This window comes from Schistocerca gregaria, chromosome 1, assembly GCF_023897955.1.
Source record: "Schistocerca gregaria isolate iqSchGreg1 chromosome 1, iqSchGreg1.2, whole genome shotgun sequence".
NCBI classification, from domain to species: domain Eukaryota; kingdom Metazoa; phylum Arthropoda; class Insecta; order Orthoptera; family Acrididae; genus Schistocerca; species Schistocerca gregaria.
This window is the reverse complement of record NC_064920.1, coordinates 1,057,071,740-1,057,096,441: the sequence shown is the minus strand read 5'-3', so window position 1 is coordinate 1,057,096,441 and position 24,702 is coordinate 1,057,071,740. Positions and strand designations below refer to the sequence as shown.

The window sequence follows — 24,702 nt, the reverse complement described above, 5'->3', positions numbered from 1 at the left end:
TACCAGCATACTTAGAATAATTACTGAAAATATTAATATGCTGAGACATTGAACAAAATATCATTTATTTCGTAGGAAAAAAAGCTTGCACCGAAAATAAACTTCTGAAGATATCGCAAAACGACTGCGAAAGGTGACAGAGAACTCAATTTAGAATGCCGGCACTAAAATGTGATCAAGATGGTGCATACTATTCTAAAGTTATGTTTCCCGCCAATCTGAAATACACGGTTTCGAGAAAAAAGTTTTTTTCAGTTTTTGGTTAATTTTTTTTTTAGTTAGGTTAGTCATACATCTAATCAGCGATCCGTGGACCATACAGCAATCCTTCCAGATCCAAACTGAGGACCTCCTCCATCTTTTTCGAGGCCGTGGTGGTCCTGTGGGCCTCTTTGGCAGTTACTGTTAAATGCTACTCTGCGCGATACGCGTTTCGCTCGCATTTGTGCAGAAGCTGTAACAGGCTGTAACAAGTCCTTGTACTTTCATAATTTCCAAAATACCTGTTAGGCCGACGTTGAAGTTAGATACTGCCACAATGGCCGCGATGTCTACATTTTTTCCCACTGTGAACGGTTTCCCGAGACCAGGCGCAACCGTTAAAACTTCCGTCGGCGTTTTGAGTCTAACATCCGAAGCATCGTTCCGACAAGTCAAGCGATAACATGTCAAACTAAAAGGGTCACCAGTTTCGTCGGTATCTGGCGTATCCGTCCGGCGCCAATGCACTTCACAAATCGCCTTGTCACTCGATAACGGAATTTCTGGAGAACTTTGGACGAACTCTACAATAGACATCCCAGAGAACATCCTGAGCACAAAAAATTGATTTTTGAAGTTTTCAAAGAGGACTGCCCCCTCGCCCCTAAATACGTTTGTGAATTAGGTCCACGGGTCGCCTAAGGTTGCCCATACTTGCTGCATGACCTTCGCCATGCATCGTACGGTGACTTGTGGAATTCATATAAAGACGAAAAAAGTCGCAGCTGACCTTCATCTGTGACGCATTGTGTCTTGTTATTACTTCTCTCTGTAGGCCTATCAGACGTAGAGTTTACTTATCTTTGAACCGACTTCTTTTTATCTTTATGATGCTTGTCACTGGCGTTACGTAACTCCAAGTGTTTTATAAAATAGGCAAGAAATCTGGCTGCAGTCAGTACGCCTCCCTCTTGCCAGGTTGTGCCGATTTGTGACAGTCTTTGTCCCACCTTCCTTCATTATCCATCATGGCTGACAAAGCTCCAGCACTCAAATACACACAGGTAATGTGCACCATTTGGAATCACTTTAAGTAACAAAAATAACAATATTCAGTCGAGAGCATTTTGAATTCACTTAGCGTGAAAACTTTATGACAGAATGTTTTATTAAACGAAAGTCAGTACGTGCACTACTGTGTCTGCACACATGTAAATGCTTGACGACCACAGGGTAACAGAAACAACAAGGAGCAAACAGAAAACTGTCAATATCAATTTACAAATCCCACACGTCCCCTTAAACTGACATCGACTCGTAATGGGAAGTTCAACTGTACAATCACTCCCTTACTTATTTTACCTGTATTCAAACAATACATAACATTCTTAGGCTATATTCTGGCAATTAGTTCACCTTCTAGCTCGCAGATAAGTCGACCCTTTTTATTAAACAATACTTACTGCCCTTTGCTTACAGTTTTACTAACTGAGAGCAAATTAACGGTAGATTTTGAGATGTAAAGAACGTCAGATGATTCTGCTTCTACTGCTCTACAGCATAGGCCAGATGGAAACATCTAGAGGTCTCTGCTATTAAGCCATCACCTAATATGCTGATCGCTGAGCTTTACGTGGTTTGGTATTATGGAGCTCCTCTCCATCGTCAGTCGCACAATCGAGGTACAATAATCTAAATAACACACCTCCCTTTCTTGTGACTGTTAAGGGTCAGCTGCAAGAAAGGCTTTCTTGTGGTCAGACTGTTTCCTGGTTACGTTATCTTCATCGTTATTTTTTGATGAGCTCCCTCCTTTTTCGCTCTTGCCAGAACCAGATTTTGCAGTATGGTTCTGTTTGTTGCACTTGTACCATTTAGTAATGTCTTCTGTATGACTTCAGGTTTGACATCTTGTAATAGTTTTACTTAATTAGAATCTCTGGTGCTACGTGCGCCACTGTTTTCAAGTGCCATAATCATAGGTTGATAACGATCGGGTAATCCAGCCAGGAGAAAAGTTCCGATGAGCTCTTCACTCGCTGGGTACTCCATTTCATTTAATTTAAAAGCGGGCGTTATGATTCTATTGCAGTATTCGTCTACCTACTTGGAATTACCTAATTTGGTTGTGCTTTGTGTTCTAAGCAGGCTAGACTCTTAAGCGCTCTTTTCCAGGACTGTTCAAGTTTTTGTTGCCGTATTCGTATCCCATATGTGGGCATAATTTGTCTTGTCCACAAAGAGTACAATCCAGGAATGCGAATTTATTTTCTTCCAAAAATCGCCCAGTTTCGTAGCAATCGAAGGAAGGTTCTCTTTAACAACCCACACTTCGCCGTGGATAAATTACGCTTCCACTTCAGATTTCCGTCGAATAATTTTCCAAGCAACTTTTCAAATACTGGGAGTCTAGATGAGGTTGTAATACTCATTTTAGGCCTGAACGGTAAAATAAACGGCGGTCTGTATGTTCGAGCAATCAACTGACGAAAATAAAGTAAAAAAGAAAGTCGGCACTTACGTAACTTTACTGACTCTGGATTTCCACGCACTACTTCTATGTTTAACATTTATGAGACGTCTTGGGCCCATACATTTGGTTGAGCGTTTTTAGTACCGCATAAGTAACGTGAAAAAATTTTGTGAAATAAAATTTTATTTAACGAAAATCACTACATGCACTATTATAATTACACGCATATGAATTCTTGACAACCACAGAATAACATATAACACAAAGAGTAAACTGAAAACTGCCGATGTCCTAAAAAGCATTATAGGAGACGCGTCAGTGAGAACTGAACTTAAAGGAGTGCATCTATTTCACATTATTCTGTAGGCACTACTATGTTTGAGATTAGAGCAGCTCAATAAGACATACGAGCGGCCAGCAAGCATTACTAAGTGGGTAAGCTAATGCAACAAATCAAAGCAAATTAAAGATCAGGAGGCAAATGTCCAATTTATGTTAAATTCTTAAGTATCCTAACGCACTCTGCCGGAATTGTTCTGGAAGCTGAAAAAAACATTGGTATATAAAAATGATCAGAAGGAACAAATTAAAGGGCCGACGGCACAGAATTTTCGCTCGTTTGCTGTAATGACTACTTGGGCTTTGCTAACATTATTTCTTTTTAATTTTTATTTTTCTCATTTCCTTTAGACAGGATTTTCAATAGCAAAGTCTTCAGATATGTTAACTCCTTTAAAGTCAATGTATTTGTAAACTCAGTCTTTTTACAGCTGCATATACCTTTTTACTCTGCAAACGCAATATTGTACCTATAGAGAGAACACTATGTACCAGAATAATCAGCTACTCTTCTCATTCCATTCTTGGTTCAAATGGCTCTAAGCACTATGGGGCTTAACATCTGAGGTCGTCACTCCCCTAGACTTAGAACTGCTTAAATCTAGCTAACCTAAGGACATCTATGCCTGAGGCAGGATTCGAACCTGCGACCGTAGCGGCAGCGCGGTTCCGGACTGAAGCGTTTAGAACTTCTCGGCCACAACGGCCGGCCATTCCATTCTTGGTAGGAAGTAAGAATATTAGGGTTTAGCATTGTGTGTACAACCCATTCGAGGATGGCGAGAGAGCAGATTGACCGCCCGTTATGCTTCTGCTAGAGACCAGATTTCTCTCAATTTTTCTGGGGTGTGCAATACACAGTTTGTAATAACGGAATGTCACCTGGGTCATCTCTGAAGGTGGATTGTAGAAACAGAAAAAAATGTTTTTTTTTTTTTTTTTTTTTTTTTTTTTTTTTTTTTTTTTTTTTTTTTTTTTTTTTTTTTTTTTTTAAAAGCTCACGGCAATGTTTCTGTGTTTGCAAATACTGTGTAAGTGGAGACGACGAAAGAAAATCATTGCCAGTTATTGAGGGCTTGGCGGTATAGCTTCGCGCGCCTACCTCAACCAATCATGTAGCGCGATTTTGGAATAATCTATGGCAACACCTCACTATTGTTCAACTTTTGCCTGCGGGTATTTGAGCCTCAAAGTTGAAAGCTATTTCGTCGACTCTACTGTAGTTAGTTAAGCCTATACTGTCGACTTCACATAAAGGTCTGAATCCAATAGACTTAACTGAGAATGCGTAAGGTCACTGACACCCAGCTTTGCTTTATTTTTCATAGTGAAGCGCCCAACAGTGGTTAAAGACCTAGTGCAACTGCCTTTAACAACTTGTTTTCGATCCCAACTACTTTCATTGAAATAGAATTAAAACGGTAGTGTATCTCTGAAGAAATGTGTTTAACATTGACTATCTAACTCCTTTTATTTTTTAAGGATACAATCACAGAAACATGGTTTTTATTGCAACTACATGTCTTACATCATACGAAGTACAAAGTGCAGATGATATCGTGGTTGAATGCATGTCATGTACTCTCTGTTCACTACTTGCTGCGCAATATGTGGGGCTTTTGAAAATGGCCTGTGTATGACCAATATATGTAAGTTAATGCAGATGACTAGGAAAAACGAACCCATAATGTGCGAATACAATATTCGTGGAGTCTGCTTGAACAAGTCACGTCGATTAAATATCGAGGCATAGCGTTGCAAAGGAATATGAAATGGAATGAAGACGGAAGGACCATAATAGGGCTTGATTTATGTGTAAAGGAGACCGCATATAGGACAGTAATGCGACCCGTTGTTGGGTACTGTTCAAGTCTTGCATCAGGTCGGATTAAAGGAAGACAGTGAAGCAATTCAGACTTAGGTTTCTAGATTTGGTACCGTCAGATTCAAACAACACGCAAGTATTATGGAGATTCTTCGGCACATCAAATTTAAATCAGGCGAGGAAAGACGACGTTCTTTTTGAGGACCGTTATTGAGAAAATTTAAAGAACTGGCATTTGACCCTGACTGCAGAACGATTGTGCTGTAAGATTAGAGAGATAGGGGTCGTACCAATAACATACACTCCTGGAAATTGAAATAAGAACACCGTGAATTCATTGTCCCAGGAAGGGGAAACTTTATTGACACATTCCTGGGGTCAGATACATCACATGATCACACTGACAGAACCACAGGCACATAGACACAGGCAACAGAGCATGCACAATGTCGGCGCTAGTACAGTGTATATCCACCTTTCGCAGCAATGCAGGCTGCTATTCTCCCATGGAGACGATCTTAGAGATGCTGGATGTAGTCCTGTGGTACTGCTTGCCATGCCATTTCCACCTGGCGCCTCAGTTGGACCAGCGTTCGTGCTGGACGTACAGACCGCGTGAGACGACGCTTCATCCAGTCCCAAACATGCTCAGTGGGGGACAGATCCGGAGATCTTGCTGGCCAGGGTAGTTGACTTACACCTTCTAGAGCACGTTGGGTGGCACGGGATACATGCGGACGTGCATTGTCCTGTTGGAACAGCAAGTTCCCTTGCCGGTCTAGGAATGGTAGAACGATGGGTTCGATGACGGTTTGGATGCACCGTGCACTATTCAGTGTCCCCTCGACGATCACCAGAGGTGTACGGCGAGTGTAGGAGATTGCTCCCCACACCATGATGCCGGGTGTTGGCCCTGTGTGCCTCGGTCGTATGCAGTCCTGATTGTGGCGCTCACCTCCATTCGTCCCTCCATTCACGCCTGTCGCGACACCATTGGAGGCGGGCTGCACGATGCTGGGGCGTGAGCGGAAGACGGCCTAACGGTGTGCGGGACCGTAGCCCAGCTTCATGGAGACGGTTGCGAATGGTCCTCGCCGATACCCCAGGAGCAACAGTGTCCCTAATTTGCTGGGAAGTGGCGGCGCGGTCCCCTACGGCACTGCGTAGGATCCTACGGTCTTGGTGTGCATCCGTGCGTCGCTGCGGTCCGGTCCCAGGTCGACGGGCACGTGCACCTTCCGCCGACCCCTGGCGACAACATCGATGTACTGTGGAGACCTCACGCCCCACGTATTGAGCACTTCGGCGGTACGTCCACCCGGCCTCCCGCATGCCTACTATACGCCCTCGCTCAAAGTCCGTCAACTGCACATACGGTTCACGTCCACGCTGTCGCGGCATGCTACCAGTGTTAAAGACTGCGATGGAGCTCCGTAAACCACGGCAAACTGGCTGACACTGACGGCAGCGGTGCACAAATGCTGCGCAACTAGCGCCATTCGACGGCCAACACCGCGGTTCCTGGTGTGTCCGCTGTGCCGTGCGTGTGATCATTGCTTGTACAGCCCTCTCGCAGTGTCCGGAGCAAGTATGGTGGGTCTGACGCACCGGTGTCAACGTGTTCTTTTTTCCATTTCCAGGAGTGTAGATAATAGTTTATCCTCGGTCAAATAGCGGGTGGAACGAAAAAGGAATTTATACTAGTAGTACACGGTACCCTCTGCCACACATCGTATGGGGACTCGTGAAGTATGTATCTCTTGATGCAGAAAACTGGTACCATACTGATTAAAAGTGTGTTACTGTGATTATGCCCCAAAAATAATTTTATTTACATATAAGATCGGTAATAAATGGTGCAACCATGTATTGTTGAAAATAAATGGATTGTGTCTCTCATTATCTGTCAATTAGGTTCACATCACAAAAGAAAATTATTGTGTATTGTAACATAAAGATAACTAATGACTCAGTGGAAACAGTAACAGAGAATTTATGGTAAAAACACAAAGGAATAAAAAAATTAGAGTTGGTGAATCCTACTCGAGTTAGACTAAGTTCTTACTTGACAGAGGGGCTGTTTAAGTGACTTATAGTAGTAGCTTCAATACCAAACCAAGCCGGTTATTATCTTGGTCAGGTTTTTATTGTGCGCGAAAGAAGCGGAGACTAGCTGGTGACATTTTGAAACTTAGTGTTGTCTGTGTCCCTGTGAATGGCAAATGTGTGAGTTCATAACATAGTCTGGGACATACTATTAAACTATCATTAGCTATTAAAAGCTGTTGCGTTTCCTGCGAATTCAGTTATTGGGCTTTGGTTGTTAGTACAGAACTAGAAACAGTCAGAAGCTAGGCAGAGCCAACGCTTAAATGTGAGAAAAGTCAACAACTATATCAAAGGGACAATAATGTAGTGCAGAGGCTTCTTGAAAAACGTAGAAGACATGAGACTTTGTCTAGAAGTAAATACCCTTAGTTTGGATAATTAACAGACATTTAGCATGGACCAGTTCTCCTACATTCAGTTGAAGCATTCTGAGTTCTCTTTGAAAGTGCAGGTTTATGTTACTTTCTGAATTTTGAATTAATAAAATGTCTGTCTTAAAAACTATTCAGTTATCTATTTTTGAAAAATATGTTCCTGCACAATTTCAATCACGCTGTTGACGCAGGCTTAATACTACTGTTAAATATTGATGTCTTTGTTTTTGCAACTTTCTTTCTACAGTCGAATCTGTCTACAAATATTTGCTAGGCTGTGATTCTTCAGTTTCTCCCGGCGTATTTTTTGCTCGAACAGTCCACGGATATACTGCCCGTTCATAGTGTCCAACGGGCACAATATTTCGGCGGTCATACATGTCGCCATCATCAGGTGCGCTGACGAACTGAGCTCCTGAGGGCGGGCGGCCGATTTAAATCTCCTCCCCCCCCCCCCCCCCCCCCCCTCGCGGACCGCTCTCTTCGCCGTCCGCGCCCGCGCGCTGGCGGTCGCGAAGACGTGGGCGTCGGAATCTGTCGTAGTGTCGATGTGCTTGCTTCCTCCGCCCTGGTCGCCAGTTCGTACTTCTTACTGAGAGTCTTCGTAATTACATTCAATGCGGGGTCACAAGTCTTGCTGAGATTGCGGGCGCGGACGGCGAAGAGAGCGGTCCGCGGGGAGAGGGGGGGGGGGGGGTTAAAAGTGCCGGCCGCCCTCAGGAGCTCAGTTCGTCAGCGCACCTGACGATGGCGACATGTCTGATCGCCAGAATATTGTGCCCGTTGGACGCTTATGAACCGGCGGTATACCTGTTCAAGCATTTGCTGGGCTGTTTCTGTGACCAATTAAGATGCAACATAAGCAGTCACTAAATTTTTGATTTACAGTGCATTTCACAGGCTTTGTTCCATCAGCGTGACTGTTAGAACAAAAACTTATATTAACATAATATTAATACTGATAATCAGTGACATCCCAATTAAACAATTAGTTCGCCACTGAGTAGGAACATCCCGTTCCCAGCTTTTCAAGAAGCTTGTTTTTCAATAGACATGATTTCACATTCAGAATCATCTGACCTTTTAGCCTGTTCATTACCATACGTTGTAAAATATGACCACCAAATTTTAATTACCCTGAAATCTTAATATATAGCATCTGTAGTGCAACTTAAAGGAAATAATTTAAGTAATTTACAAGTAAAGCCTGATCTATTACCTTGTGACTATACTTCCATCAGTCAACGCTTGCCCCTTCATAGTCCAACACATCAAATGCGCAGCATCGTCTGAAGCCATGCACATTGACTGACAAAAATGTGTGTTCAATGCACAGTTTTTATACACAGTGACTGCACTAAACTGGCTGAATTCATGAATGGACACCAAAGAACTATCACTCTCGCAGACACCCAGTAGCCAGTTGCTGTCAATGCTCTACAGTATAAATCAAGAGACCTGAGTGCCTTATCCCCCACATGGGACATATGGATCATCCTCCCTGAACATATGCCCACTTCTTGCTACTCTCCTGGGCATAACCTCAGTTAACCAATATCCCTTCTTTTCTATTAGAAGAATTTCATTATTAAGTCAACCGACTTTTTATCCCCCCCCCCCACTCCCTGCTGGAACAATATTTTTCAGCATGATTTCTGGACCATTTAATAATGTGTTCTGTTTGACATAGTTCATTGAGAGAGAACACCAATTTTTCATTTCCATTTGAGTCTTCACATTTGGGAATTGTGTAGTAGTTTTATTTTTGTTCATTTATTTATTTATTGTATTTTTTTGCATGGATACACCAACTAGTGTCTTTTGCGAACTTCATAGCATTTTTACAAGCTTAGTACAGTCACATATATATATGTGATTACATATACACGATACAAATGTACCATTGTACCCAATAAGGCACAATATTGGGTGTTACATCGTACCTATTACAAATATTCAGATTTTACACACACACACACACACACACACACACACACACACACACACACATATATATATATATATATATATATATATATATATATATATATATATATATATATATATAATTTATTTTAGTTTAATATTAATATTCACTTAAAGAATATAAACACTTGTCAATCAAGAAATATTTCAGTTTCACTTTGAATGAGTTCCCTTTGTGGCACCTTATAGAGCTTGTTTCAGTTTCACTTTGAATGAGTTCCCTTTGTGGCACCTTATAGAGCTTGGTAATCTGTTGTACCATATTTGACCACTAATGCATGGACTATGGTCTGTTGTTTTTAATTTTGTTGTTTGTCTGTAGTAGCAGTCTTCATTTCTTGTATTATAGGCATGCATATCAGAGCACTTTGTTGCTTTGTTTTGATGTGTCACAAAAATTTAAATTAATTTGTATAGATACAGTGAGTAGACTGTGAGGTATTTATGATGAACAAAGATTTCCCTGCATGAATCTCTATAGCCTAATCCATGGATAATTCTGATTGCTCTTTTCTGTAGGGTTAATGTTCAGTTCATATGTATGTCGGCAGCACAACCCCATATTTCTATCCTGTAATTAATGTGTGCAAAAATGGTTCCATAATAAATTGTTTTTAATGTCTGATGTGGAACTACTTTTCATAACTGGCTGATTAGAAGTAATGAACTGCTGATTTTATTGCATAAAAATTTGATATGGTTTACCCATCTTGGATTTTCATCTAGGTGAATACCTAGAAATCTGCAGCCTTCTGTGTCCACTACTTCAATTCCACGTATGTTACTGATAAAGGTTTGGTGTGAGTTTGTAAGTTTAAATGGCAATAATTGAGATTTACTGATATTAACTTTCAAACCTTGACCTTGGAAATAAGTAGTTATTTGACGTAGTCCCTCAGTTGCTACCAACATTAACTCATCATTTTGTTTACCAAGAAGTAACAGTGAGGTATCGTTTGCATAGATTACCAATTGGGAGTTGAAAGGTTGCTCTATATCATTTATGTACACTAGGAAAAGGAAAGGGCCCAAAATTGAGCCCTGGGGTACACCTTGTGTGACTGTCTCATGTTTGGACTGGGAATTAATGATCTGATTATTGATTTTGTAAGTCAGCTTTGTTCACTGCTTGTGGTTAAATAAATATGTACCCAGCAATTGCACAGATGCAGCATTTACATTGTATGACTCAAGTTTACTTAAAAGTAACTCATGGTTTACCGAGTCAAAGGCTTTAGTAAGGTGTAGAAATATGCCAGCTGTTTGCATTCCTTGATCAAGGGTACCATATGTTTTGTGAAGAAATTCCATAATTGCTGTAGTAGTACTATGATCTTTTCGGAATCCATGTTGTGTCTCTGTTAGGAACTTATTTTTCAAGAAATAGTCACTAAGTTGTGTCAGCAGCACGACTTCAAATACTATACTGAAGACAGGTATTAATGATATGGGCCTGAAATTTGAAACCTCTTCCTTGGATCCATTTTTATGCACTGGTTTAACTGTGCTCCATTTCAATACATTTGGAAATGTATGTTCTCTGATACTGCAGTTAACCAGGTGGGTGATTATTTTAACCAATTCCTTATTACATTTTTGAATCACAATACTACTCAAACCATTCCCATCCAGATGAAAACTTATTCTTTAGGTTATTTATTATCCTGCCTATTTCTTTTTCGCTTACTTGTTTGAATTCAAAAGGTGGTTCTTCAAAGGTGCAGAGCTTTACCTCACTACTCACAATTGTGTTATTAACTGGACTAACAGCTGCAGATATGAAGTATTTATTGAAAACATTGGAGACTTCATTAGGGTCTTTAGTCGTGTTTCCTTCATGTCTTATATTTACAATTTTAGTTTCTGGCTTCGGTGTGGCTTTGCGAAATTGATTTACAATTCTCCATGAGGTCTTGGCTATATTGTCTGATTGAGCTATTTCACTGCTGTATATCTGTTTTCTTAGATTTGAAAGCTCTTTCTTAAAGATTTTCTTGGCATCATTGTACTTGGCTTTAAAAACCTGCAGGTTTGTTGACTTGTGTAAAACATCCAGGTCCTGGATGTTTTTCCTGAGTTTTATCATATTTGCTGGAAGTATCAGTCTGTTGGTTTTTGCACTTTGGTTATGGGTGAACACTATTTGTATTTTCTTAACAGGGCAGCATCTGTCAAAGTGTCTTAGCATAGTATCATAGAATTTGGCCCATTTGTTTTCAGATCCTTCAGTCTGGTAAACCAGATCCCAGTCCTGTATAGCTAATTTATTTCTTAGGCCAAGGATGTTACCCTCTTTTAGGATTCTTTTATTTTCGATAACTTTTGTCATTTTTGGGATGCTTGTGAAAATCCATGTTCCAGCACCTAACACTGTCTTTAATATGTTTACATAATATAAAGTAATTAATTCTGCTAGATGTGGACTTTGTTACCCTGGTATCACTATTTACTACATTTATGAGATTATATGAGTTAAGAGTATCTATTAATCTCATATGACACAAACTGGAAGATTTTGCCTCAATATTCAGATCACCAAGTATAGTTAGGTCACTGGGACCACAACGTCCCACTACTGTACTAAATATGTCTATGAAGCTAACTACATCAACCTTTGGTGGATGATAAATCCCAATAACTTTATGTTTTCTCATAACCTCTCTACACTCTTTGGTGTGGACTTCAATGCCTGTCACTTCAATCAATTGTTGTACTGGTCTAGATAGTTTATTTTCTTGTACTTGAGATTCTCACTAATGTGTACTGCCACACCACCACCTTTATGTTGCTGTCTACAATAACTATTTGCTAAGGAGTAGCCCTCTAGTTTACAGTAAATAATTTCATCAGATTTTAATCCATGCTCAGTTAACACCACTATATGAGGTGACTGTTCATTTACAGAAACCTGTAATATATTAAGCTTATTTCTAAGGTGCTGTATGTTTAGGTGCATGAGCCTTAGTGGTATTTTTAACTGGTGACTCTGATTATCTTCCTTTAAAATGCACTGAGTTGGTTCACTTACATAAGTTCTGGATCCAGGCATTAAAAATGTTCCTGTTCTTTGGCGATCTTTCATTTCTCGATCTACTACCCAACCTGGCTTCTGTCTGTCTAGTTGTCAAGGTAGCTGTTGCGGTGCCTTCTTGCTCCGTACAGTCCGAGGAGTGGCCGAACGGCCTGGTGTTGCAGTAACTGCAGTTGTATACTCCACCACATTTGATTGAGTAAGTGATGCTGAAGAGTCTGCAGTTGATGCCACAGCTTCTGTTCTTTTAACTAGCTGGCTTGGCAAGTTGTTTTTACCCACTCCTGGGAATTTGTTAGTTGCTTTACTTTCCCACAAAAATATGTCACTTTGAACTCTGGGTTTTATTGGTCTTGAGGATCTTCTAGGAGCACAATGTGTTTCTGGACTTTTGAATATCCTGTTGCTGCAAACTGATCTTCCTACTCAATTGTTCGTTACTGTCTTCTTGACAACATTGTGGTTGATTTCTGATACTGTAACTTTTTCTTGCTGTGGTATTATTTGCTCAGTTCCATCTGGATCCTTCCACTCAAGTGATGTTGTAGGCTTTAGTTGATTTTTTGGAGAGATGACTGCAAGTAAAGTTCTGGCCATTTCTTCCTTGCCATTAGCTTTTAGGAGTAGTCCGTGAGAAGTGTACCAGTCTCTGTTCTGAGGGACTATTACAAACTGAGTGTTTTGGAAAGATTTCACTATTTTCCTATTTGTTCACCCGGTTTCATCGTTCACACAAGACCAGTTTTCAAAATCATATCTATGGGGTATCCCTACTATGATTACATTTGTGTGCTGAAGCTTAATTAATGCTGATGTTGTAGCATTTAATGCCTTGTCTGCTTCGTTTTTGGCTACATCATTTGTGCCACCCCAGATTAGAACTGTGTCATTCATTGTGAGATTCTGTAAGTTGTAAGAGCTTTCAAGTATTGAAGTTAATGGTGCACATGGTATAACATTTCCTTGGATTACGAAATTATTATGACTTTGATGAATTAAGTTAGCTGCAAGTGATCGCCCATGGCTGTCTGCAAACACTGTTATTCTTTTTTGTGTTTAGATGAGCTTTTTATGTTACTGCTGTGTCTGTTGTACGAATGTTTCTTGCTACTTATGCTGTTTTCTTGAACTATGAAGTTTTTATTTACCTCAGTGCTTCGTTGTTCACAATTTTCATCTTTTTGTAGCACATCAAACCTGTTCTTTGTCGTAATGTATAACGAGGAATCATTAGCAATTTTTTTCACAGCTTTAGATGTTGTTTTTGGCGTAATATACTGATTGGTTTTTGCAGCGATTTCGCTTATAGAGTTTTCGTTTTCGCATGATTTGGAACCTTTTTTTTGTCTATGAGTATTTCACCATCATTTTGTAACTTCTGTCGCGGGAGCTTGTCAGATTTACTTTTTAATTCTTTAACCTCATCATCAATGAACACATTGATTATATCGTAAGTACAGTCTTTGTTATTCAAGTCTAGTCCTAACTCGTCGTCCATACACAGCCAGAACTTTTGTTTAAGAGTTCACATTTACACAAGAGAAATGAAACACAGTTTCACATTTTATGCACATAATTCCTTTACAGACACGATGTCCACAGTAGCAGAATCCTGAAACTTTTCGACTCAACGTTGCGTTTTGTTCGTTAGATGTAGTTGCTACACACTGGAATTTCTCCGATTCTGCATGTCTCCTTTCCGCAACTTTTGATATTTTAGTGCAAGCTAAGCACATCCTGTCACTGAAAGTGTACTTTTTACACACGCAACACGTATTTTCGTAAATTTTACTCTTGTTTGTCGAGTAATCGACTGATTATTTACAATTGGCGCCATGTTGCGAGGGACTTCCAGCTGCTCAGCATTTTCGTTTCTTAAACGCGAAATGTCATATCTTAAAACGTCCACAGTTTTTTGTAAACTTGAAATTCGTTCTTTTAGCTTCCCGATTTCACTACTACAATTCCCATAGACACTTTTTTTAAGGCACAACTGTAATTATTGTTCACTTTGTCACTACACACAACCGTACTAGACGCCATCTTAAGACAACTTTATAGAATCTCCGGAGGTATATGCGCCACAAGTTTTCAAGTGCCGTAATCATAGGTTGATAACGATCGGGTAATCCAGCCAGGAGCAAATTCCTAAACACATTTCACTCTCAGGGAGAGTCTTCAAGTGCTTTTGCTAAATCCGTTCAAGCTTCTGCTGCCGTATTCTTGACCCGTATGTGGCAATAATTTGTCTTGTCCATGAAGAGTAAAAAGAGGGAATGTGATTTTTGGTCTCTTTTCTTCCAAAAATCGTCCACTTTCGTCATATCCAGGAAAGTACTCACACTTCGTTATGGATGTCGCATTTCCACGTCGAATATGTTTCCTCCTCGAGCAACTTTTCAAATACTGGGAGTCTAGATGAGGTTGTAAACACTCATTTTTAGGCCTGACTGTTAAAATAAATGGCGGCCTGTACGTGCGAGCGATCAACTGAAGAAAATAAAGTAAAAAATAAACTCGGCACTCACGTAACTTTACTGACTCTGGATTTCCAGGTGCTACTTCCATTTTTAACGTTTATGAAACGTCTTGGACCCATATCTTTTGTTGAACTTTTTAATACCGCATAATTAATATGAAAAATTTTGTGAAGGGAAGTTTTATTTAATGAAAATAAGTACATGCAATATTATAACGGCATGCTTACGAATGCCTGACGACCACACAATAACAGTAACACAAGGAGTAAACAGAAAACTGTCAGTACCAATCTACATATTCCAAAAAGCATTGTAGAGGACGCATCAGTGAGAACAGAACTGAAAGGAGTGGATCTGTTTCACATCATTCTGTAGGCCCTACTACATTCGAAGGTAGAGCAGCTCAATAAGACATATGAGCGACCAGCAAGCATTACTAAGTGGGTAGGCCAATGTAACAAATCAAAGCAAATTAAAGCTGAGGAGGCAAATGTCCAATTTATGTTAAATCTTCAAGTATCCTAACGCACTACGCCGGAAGAGAAAAGAAATGTTCGGAAGGCAACAAATGAAAGGACAGACAGCAGAGAATTTTCCCTGGTTTCCTGTAATGCCTACTCGGGCTTTGCTAACACATCACATTATTGCCGAAGTGTTTTTAAAAATGGTGGGGTATGCATTTACTTTAGAGGAGGACTGCAGTTGAAAGTGAAAACAGAATTGGACCATCTAAATATAGAAAAACATGAATCATGTGCCATAGAGTTAAAAACTGAGGAGAAGAGTGAAAAACTAGTTGTCATTACAATATATAGATCTCTACTGGGCGACAAAAACATATTCTTCAAAAAATAGAAGCAGCATTAAACACTTTTTATAGAAATGAAGTGAAATTATTTTTATGTGGAGATTTAAATATTAACCTGTTAATTGAAAGTGATGAAAAAAGACAGCTTTTGAGTATACTCAGCAGCTTCCACATGAAACCACTCTTTACAGATGCCACCAGAATAACAGAACTGTCATCTTCTCTTTTAGACAATATTTTCACAAATATGGAGAATGGTATCACTGAGCCACTAAACGTAAACTTAGGTCTTTCGGATCACAATACACTATTAACATACATAAATTACTCTATCCCCAAGGTAGTAAAATATAAGTGGGGATACAAAAGGCACTTCTATACAGAAAAAGTGAATACTTTCATCCAGTTGTTAGCTAATGAAACCTGGGAAGATGTCTTTGCACAAACAACAACCGAGGAATCTTTCAATGCTTTTTCTAGTACATTCATGTCCCTATTTGAGATGTGTTTCCCAAAAAAGCTAACAAAGATCAATGTCATGCCTAGGAACATAAGCCAGTGGATAACACCTGCTATTAGGGCATCTAGTCAAACACTAAAACATATCAGTCAACTGAAAAAAGATAACAAAGATGAACACTTCACAGATTATGTTAAGACATACAAGAAAATTTACAGGAAGGTGATCAAAAAAGCCAAGACAATGCATAATGACAATGTAATTGCTGGGTCAGCAAACAAATCGAAAGCTATATGGAATGTAGTAAAAAAAGAAATTGGCTCAAGCAAAAATGTTAGAAATCCAGATGACTTTGTTTTAAAAAATGATCAAGGTCTGCTAGTCAGAAATCTTACTTTAGCAAATGACTACTTCATAAATAGTCCAATCAATCTCAGTAAAAATTGTTCTTAGGTTAGTAGAACATCAATCCCAGAAGAACAAAGTGTTAATTCATTATTGCTACCTCCCACGAACAAATTGGAAATTAATCGAATAATAAAAACAATGAAGAATAAAATGTCCTCAGGGATTGACGAGATACCTTGCTCAGTTATGATGAGATGTGCTAGTGTCATATCAGACCCACTCACACACATCATAAACATATCATTTTCAGAAGGTGTCTTTCCACAACTATTAAAAATTGCAAAAGTAAAACCATTGTATAAAAAGGGCAATATACATGAAGTGGGAAACTATAGACCAATTGCTTTATTATCGGTATTTTCAAAAGTAATAGAGAAGTCATGAAAAACAGAATTAAAAATGACCTCAAAGAATTCAATCTATTGTCTGTAAACCAACACGGCTTTCACGAAGGAATGAGTACAGAGTCAGCCATCACCCAATTCATTGAAAATATTGTAATGGGGCTAGATAAGAACAACAGTACAATAGGAATTAATTTGGACCTCTCAAAGGTATTTGATACTGTCCAACATGATATCCTGCTAGACAAATTAGAATATTTCAGTGTACTAGGAGTAGCTAAAAAGTGGTTTTAGTCATATCTCCATAATAGGAAACAGGTAGTAGAAATTGCAACAACAAACAGTAAAAACCAAAGTATTGTTTACAGATCGGATATTCAGACGGTGCCAGTTGGGGTACCGCAGTGGAGTGTTCTAGGACCTCTCCTATTTCTTCTTTACATAAATGATATCAAGATTCTACCAAATGGTACTCATATAACCCTGTTTGCGGATGACACAAACATTGTAGTAACTGACATAAACCGGGTATTGCCAACATCTGCAACCAGAGTTATAGAATATTTGCAAAATTGGTTTGAAGTGAACAAATTAACCATAAATATCTCTAAAACTAATTATATCCATTACAGGAAAGCAAAGTCACACTCTGATCTAGATCTCAGAATACAAAATAAAGAAAATGTGAGAGTTGCTACCACAAAATTCTTAGGTGTACATATAGACGAAAATTTAGACTGGAAATCCCATATCCTGAATCTGTTGCATAAGTTAAGCTCTACTTGCTTTGCTTTGCGTGTTATTAGTTTTGTATGTAGTAGGGAATGTAGCGGAATTGTTTACTTTGCTTATATACATTCTGTTATTACCTATGACCTCGCCTTCTGCGAGCATAATAAGAAAAATCTCAAAACCATCTTCACTCAACAAAAACGAGCTGTTAGCTAGGCTAACTCCTTCAAAGCAATTATTTAAACAGCTGAATATTCTACCCCTACCATGCTTCTACATACAGAAAAGTATAATTAATGTAAGAAGAAATATTAACAATTTCCAATCCAACTCGGATCTACATACTTACAACACAAGAAAGTGCAATGACATTCATATAAAAAGAGTTAACAAGGCTTTGGCGCAGAAACAAACAAACATACAAGGAAGCAGATTTATAACAAACTACCGGTAAAGATAAAAGAAATAAAAAAATTGTCTTCATTTAAAGAAGCAGTATTCAAATTTTTAATGACCAACTGCTATTATAGTGTAAAAGAATACCTGGAATAGCTTCATACTAAACAATTATATTTATGTACGCTATGCCAACAGTAATTTTTATCTGACTGTTGCTATGATCTAAATAAATAATATGTACAAAAGTGCTTTACTTATATGTGTTATATCTAAATATCAACTGTGTATTCTATGTAAAAAGTCTTTCTCATACATCAATGTAAAAAATCAGAGTTGTACGTGCTATTTCAATGTGGTCTGATGTTATGTAGTCTACTATGCACATCTGTATTTTGTATAGTATTGTTCGCCCTATATATATATATATATATATATATATATATATATATATATATATATATATATTTGGACGAAATCCATGCAATGTACTTTGTCTCTGGATGAATAAACTACTACTACTACTATTATTTCTTTTCAGTTTTTTTAATCTCCTTTAAACCGGATTTTCAGTAGCAAAATCTTCAGAGATGTTAAATCATTTCATTAGTTAACTCAGTCTTTTTACAGCTACATATACGTTTTTACTCTGTAAACGCCATATTGTACCTATAGACAGGACACTATGTACCAGCATAATGAGCTACTTTTCCCATTCCATTCTTGGTAGGAAGTAAGGGAGATTAGGATTTAGCATTGTATCTACAACCCATTCAAGGATGGCGAGGTAGCAGATTGGCCGCCTGTTATGCTTCTACTTGAGCCCCGATTTCTCTTAATTTTGGTGCTTTATATAGTACACAGTTCGTAGTAACGGTATGTTACCTGGGCCATCACTAAAGATGGATTCAAGAAACAGAAAAAAAATAGTTTTTAAGCTCAACAGCAATGTGTTTGTATTTGCTACTATAAATAGAGACGATGAAAGAAAATCATTGCCAATTACTGAGGGCTTGGTGCAACAGCTTCGCGCATCTACCTCAACCAAACACGTTACGCGATTTTGCAATTGTGTATGGCGACACTTCACTGTTGTTGCAGTTCTATAGAACACCATTGTTTCGTCTGCAGATATTTGTGCTTCGCAGCTGAAAGCTATATCATAGACTCTAGTTACACTTATACTGCTGACTTCAGATAAATGTCTGAGTCCAAAAGACGTTAATTGAGAATACCTAAGATGACTGACACCCACCTTTGCTTTATTTCTAATAGTTAGCGCCCAGCAATGGTGAAACATACAATGCAACTGCCTTTAACAACTTGTTTTTGAACCCAGCTAATTTCATTAAGTTAGAAGTAAAAGAGTTGTATATCTATGGTGAAATTTGTTTAACATTAACTATCTAATTCCGTTCATGTTTGAAGGACACAACCACTGGCACTTGGTTTATATTGTGACCACAAGTCTTACATCATATGAAGAACAAAGTGCACATGATATCGTTGTTGAATACCTGTCACGTACGCTCTGTTTACTACTTGCTGCGAAAGATGTGGGGCTTTTGAAAATGGTTAGTGTATGATCAAAATATGTAAGTTAATGCAGATGTGCATGAAAAACGGACCCATAATGTTCGAATACAGAAGTGTGTTGCTTGACCAAGTCATGTCGATTAAATATATAGGCGTAACGTTCCAAAGCAATATGAATTGAAATGAGCATGTAAGGACTGTAGTAGAGAAGGCGAATGGTCAACTTAGATTTATTGGTAGAATCGAAGGAATTCATATGCGGGCTGCCAGATTTGTTGCCAGTAGTTTCCAACAAAACACAAGTATTACGGGGATATTCCGGCAACTCAAATGTGAATTACTGGAGGGAAGATGTCGTTATTTTTGTGGATCATTATTGAGAGAATTTAGAGAGCCGACACTTGCGGCCTACTGCAGAATGATTCTACTATCGCCAACGCACATTTCGCATCAGAACCATTGAAAGAATATTAGAAAGAGTTGCGGTGGTACGAATGCAGAGGAAGTGGTGGTAATATGACCCCCAGTTTGTTTCTCAATAAAATATTGTACACTAATACAATAATAGTACCTCAATTGATATAGTTATACTCTACTGACAATTAACGAAGACATTATATTGATTAAATTCCTTAAAATGACAGAATGTATTTATTATTGTTTCCGAAAGATGATAAATTTGAATACAAACGAGATGTGCACTTAATATGGCCCCCATGGTGTTTGTAATATGGACCCCCAGTATATTTTAAGGATTTTTTGCTGCAAGAAAAACAAAGAATTGGTTTTTAATAAAAATACGTATTTATTACGTAGTATAAAACCATAAAAGTACAAAGTAGCACAGTACTAGCGACAGGAGTCACAAACATAGTCCTCTTTCTCTGCCCCACACATTCATTGTGAGCCCATTAGGCATTGCACCCACAATTCACCCCGAACATCATTTGAAAACTTCCCGTCACAGAATAGGCAAAGAGCATCAGTTTTATTTGGCTGGAGTTCACCAACCGGAAGGTCACATGGAGGATGACCAGAACCAGTTGAGAGCACCATGATGTCATCGTCAACACAATCTGAGTCATCGCTGTCCATTTCTTCTTGCTTAATCAAAGTTTTCTTCAAATGTCGACTATTCTTACTAACACTTCTTCCACAGCCAGATTCACCACGCCTTCTACTATGAATTTGGGTTTGGGTTCCAGATCAAGTTGGCTGCGATATATCATAAGTCAAGTTCCTTTTGATAACTATTAATATCGGTCGACCGCGTCCACGGCCATGAAGATTAGCTGCAGCTTTTTTCTCTTCTATGTAAGCTTCTAATTCGTTTTTATATGGAGATCCTGTCACAAGACTGTAACACACAATTTTCGCCCACGAGACGATGTTTTCATCTTCTTCAGGGATGCATATCTCTTGGAGATACACTAAAAGCAATTTTAATAGGCTCATGGTCATCAATTTCAATAGCATCAAGGTCCCCTTAAGTCTGAACAATCTTTTTGGGTTCCTGTTGTTTCGGTTGGTCGGCAGGCGTAGGAATCGGGACTTCTTCCCCAGCGATGAATTCATCATCTTGAAATATATTTCTTTCTAAGGGATAAATTCCTGTTATCCTAAACCCACTTACTGCATTAATGCCAGTTGTACACTGGAGGTAGGTCTTGCCAAAGAGAGACGCTATGTCACAGGGTCCAACAGGTTTTATTTCATGGAGCATCAACTGACGAATATTCTCGCTGTAGTGAGTCTTAAATGCACCCATAAAAGTACGATTCAGGGTTGCAGCATATGTGTTGTGTGTGAAGGCAGTGAGGAAATGGCAATGAAGTTTTTTTTTGCCACATCAGTATTCTTTACATGGGAGAAGTGACCATTAAGGATTAGTAGAATAGGTGAAGTCTCTGTTGGTTTTGTTTTTTCAACAAAATTTCTGGCCGCTGTGGCTGAGCAGTTCTATGCGCTTCATTCCGGGACCACGCTGCTGCTACAGTCACAGTTGGAATCATGCCTCAGGCATGGATGTGTGTGATGTGCTTAGGTTAGCTAAGTTTAAGTGGTTCTAAGTCTAGGGGACTGATGACCTCAAATATTAAGTCCTATAGTGCTTAGAGCCATTTTTTCAACAAAATGTTTCAACCAGTCCATGAATAGGTTTGCTTGTACCCAACCAGACGGGTGGGCTCTCCCAACTGACCCAGGAGGAGCACCTTTCATAAGAACGTCTGCCATATTCGTTCTCAGGAATATGAACATTGGGGGAACATAAGAATCTCCTGCACTTATCGAACAGATGACCATTACTAGAGACCTGCACTCTGCAACAGTCAGAGAACAAATTTGACATTTACCCCTGCTTGCTGTTACTTGCGATGTCTTTGTCTGAAGTATACTAAGGCCTGTTTGATTGATGTAACATACAACATGATCTTCTGGATATTTATATTTCTGGTACTCAGCTTGTAGCAAGTTGTAGAATGAGTTAACTCTCTCACGGGCAAAGCCTTTTGCTCGAGCATATGATGTTCCAGTAGGCTTTCTAATTGAAAGCTTATCTTGATGACATCGAAGAAAATGGTCAATCAAGCCCTTCCAGCAATTTAATTTCTGAAGTTTGTTGCAATTCCTTTCCTAACTGCAAGTTGGTAGGCCATTTTTCTAACACCCATACGAGTAAAACCATAGAATTTGGCCTCCATATACTGTAAGTAATCCACTAGTTCATTTTCTAGGGATGCTGGTAGAGCTGGTTTTCTTCTGACCTTTTTAGTTTCAACATATACCACCTGTGGGGTATTAGCCTCACACACATACCAGCACAGAGTTGTTTTTGGGATACAACAGCAGCCACAGCCTATCACATTTTGTTTTTATCCCACACCTGCCTATTGGGGGTTGGTTTAGGTGCCAGATTAGTTCTAGGCACCTAAAAACAAAAATAAAAACATTTTATGGACTACTCATAATATGGACCCCAAGGTCCACATTAGAAACACTGTTGGGGGCCGTATTACAGTCACCTTAAACGAAATAATACCACACCTTTTAATCTATTTGTAACAGTTGCCAGTACTTTTTAGGTTGTATGCATGGCACTTACATCTAAGTATCAACCAACAGTGGTACTTTAATAAAGTGAAATTCACATACCTCTCAAAGTTTTGAACAGGAGCTTGAAAAATATAACCTCACTGTCACTCAACCACTGTACTGACCTGCTTCCAGTGCTCCTACAGGCCAGTGAGGATACTAGTAGACTAGTTCCAGCTATCACCACTAGAGTTCAGCTAAATGTTGTTAAGATATTAAGGGGGGCCATATATGTTACAGGGCCATATTACCACCACTTCATCTACATACACAATCGTTTTGTCCCTCACTCAAAATGCGAGTGGAACAGAAAGGGAAATTACTAGTAGTAGTGGGTTTCTTCTTCCATACACCATATGGTAACTTGTGGTTGTATGTATATGTTGATGTAGAAAACTAGTACTCTACTGATTAAAAATGTGTTACTGTGATTATGCCCAAAAATAATTGTATTTAGATACAAGTTCAGTAATAAACATTGTAGGCCTGTATTGTTCAATACAATTTGACCAATGTATTGTGTCTAATCATTATCTGTCAATTAGGTTCACATAAAAAAACATTGTGTATGGAAACATAAATATAACTAATGACTCAGCTGACACAGTAACAGAGAATTTATGGGAAAAACACAAAGTAATTAAAAATCACAGCTGGTGAAAAATTTCATAAAATATGTAAAATCATTCAAAACCTACTAGATTTAGACTAAGTTCTTACTTGACAAAGGGGCTGTTTAAGTGAAGTATAGTAGTAACTTCAATAACCCAAGTCATCAGTCATCTTGGGAAGTTTCTAACAGTGTGCAAAAGAAGTGGAGAACAGCTGGTGACATTTTGAAGCTTAATTTTGTATGTGAGATAAGTTTGAGTATTACATTGAAACAGAACTCCCTGTGAACAGCAAATGGGTTCATGACAAATCCTGGGACATACTGTTAAACTATCATTAGCTATTAAAAGCTGTTGCCTTTCCTGTGGATTCAGTTGTTTGGCTTTGGTTATTAGTATAGAACTAGAAACAGTCAGAAGCTAGTCAAAGCCAATGCTTAAATGTGAGAAAGTTCATCAACTATCATAAAGTGCAGTAATGTTGTGCAGTGGCTTCTTGAAAACTGTAGATAATATGAGAATTTGTGTGGAAGTAACTATGCATAGTTTTGATAATGAACTGACATTTAGCATGGAGCAGTTCTTCTCTACTCATTTTGTGCATCACAGATGGCCACCATCTTACTTCTGTAAGCTATAAATAACAGTTTTGGAAGTCAGTGTTTAACAAACAGATATGTCATTAATTCAAATGATGGAAAATTCAGGATGGAATGTAACAATATTATGAAAAGGAAAGTTGCTACTCACCATACAGCAGAGATGCTAAGTCGCAGATAGGCACAACAAAAAGACTGTCACAAATAAAGGTTTCAGCCAGTAAGGCCTTCATCAAAAGCAGACGACACACACAAAAACACACACACACTCACACAAATCCAATTCAAATACACAAATGTAGTCTCAGGCAACCAAAATCACACTGCAAACAGCAGCACCAGTGCATGATGAGAGTGGCAATTGGGTGGGGGTAATGACGAGGCTGGGGTGGGGAGGGATAGTAGGGTATAGATGGTGGACGGTGAAGTGCTGTGGGTTAGGGGAGGGGAGAGATGGGGAGGGGAGGGGGGTAATGGCAAAGGAGATAAGTAAAATGACTGGGTGGTGTGTTGGTGAAATGAGGGCTGCATAGTGCTGGAATGGGAACAGGGAAGCAGCTGTATGTGTGAGGGCAGTGACTAACAAAGGTTGAGGCCAGGAGGGTTATGGAAACATAGGATGTATTGCAGGGATAGTTCCCACATGCACAATTCAGGAACGCTGATGTTGGTGGGAAGCATCCAAATGGCACAGGCTGTGAAGCAGTCATTGGTATGAAATATGTCATATTTGGCAGCGTGCTCAGCAGCAGTGTGGTCCACTTGTTTCTTGGTCACAGTTTTACAGTGGCCATTCCTGTGTACAGATACCTTGTTGGTTGTCATGTCCACATAGAATGCATCACATTGTTTGTAGCTCAGCTTGTAGATAACATGACTGGCCTTTACTGGGATTGG

General features: G+C 39.1%; 1 protein-coding gene across 1 annotated transcript in view; it reads left to right on the top strand.

Moving 5' to 3' along the window:
• The first annotated feature begins 1,157 nt into the window (after positions 1–1,157).
• The window catches only part of LOC126281049 (retinal dehydrogenase 2-like), a 76,112-nt gene continuing 52,567 nt past the window's right edge, over positions 1,158–24,702 (top strand). Inside the window, exon 1 of the mRNA XM_049979812.1 lies at positions 1,158–1,265. Within this exon, the coding sequence (XP_049835769.1) occupies positions 1,230–1,265 (36 nt within the window). The 5' untranslated portion in view covers positions 1,158–1,229. The remainder of the gene's footprint in view (positions 1,266–24,702) is intronic.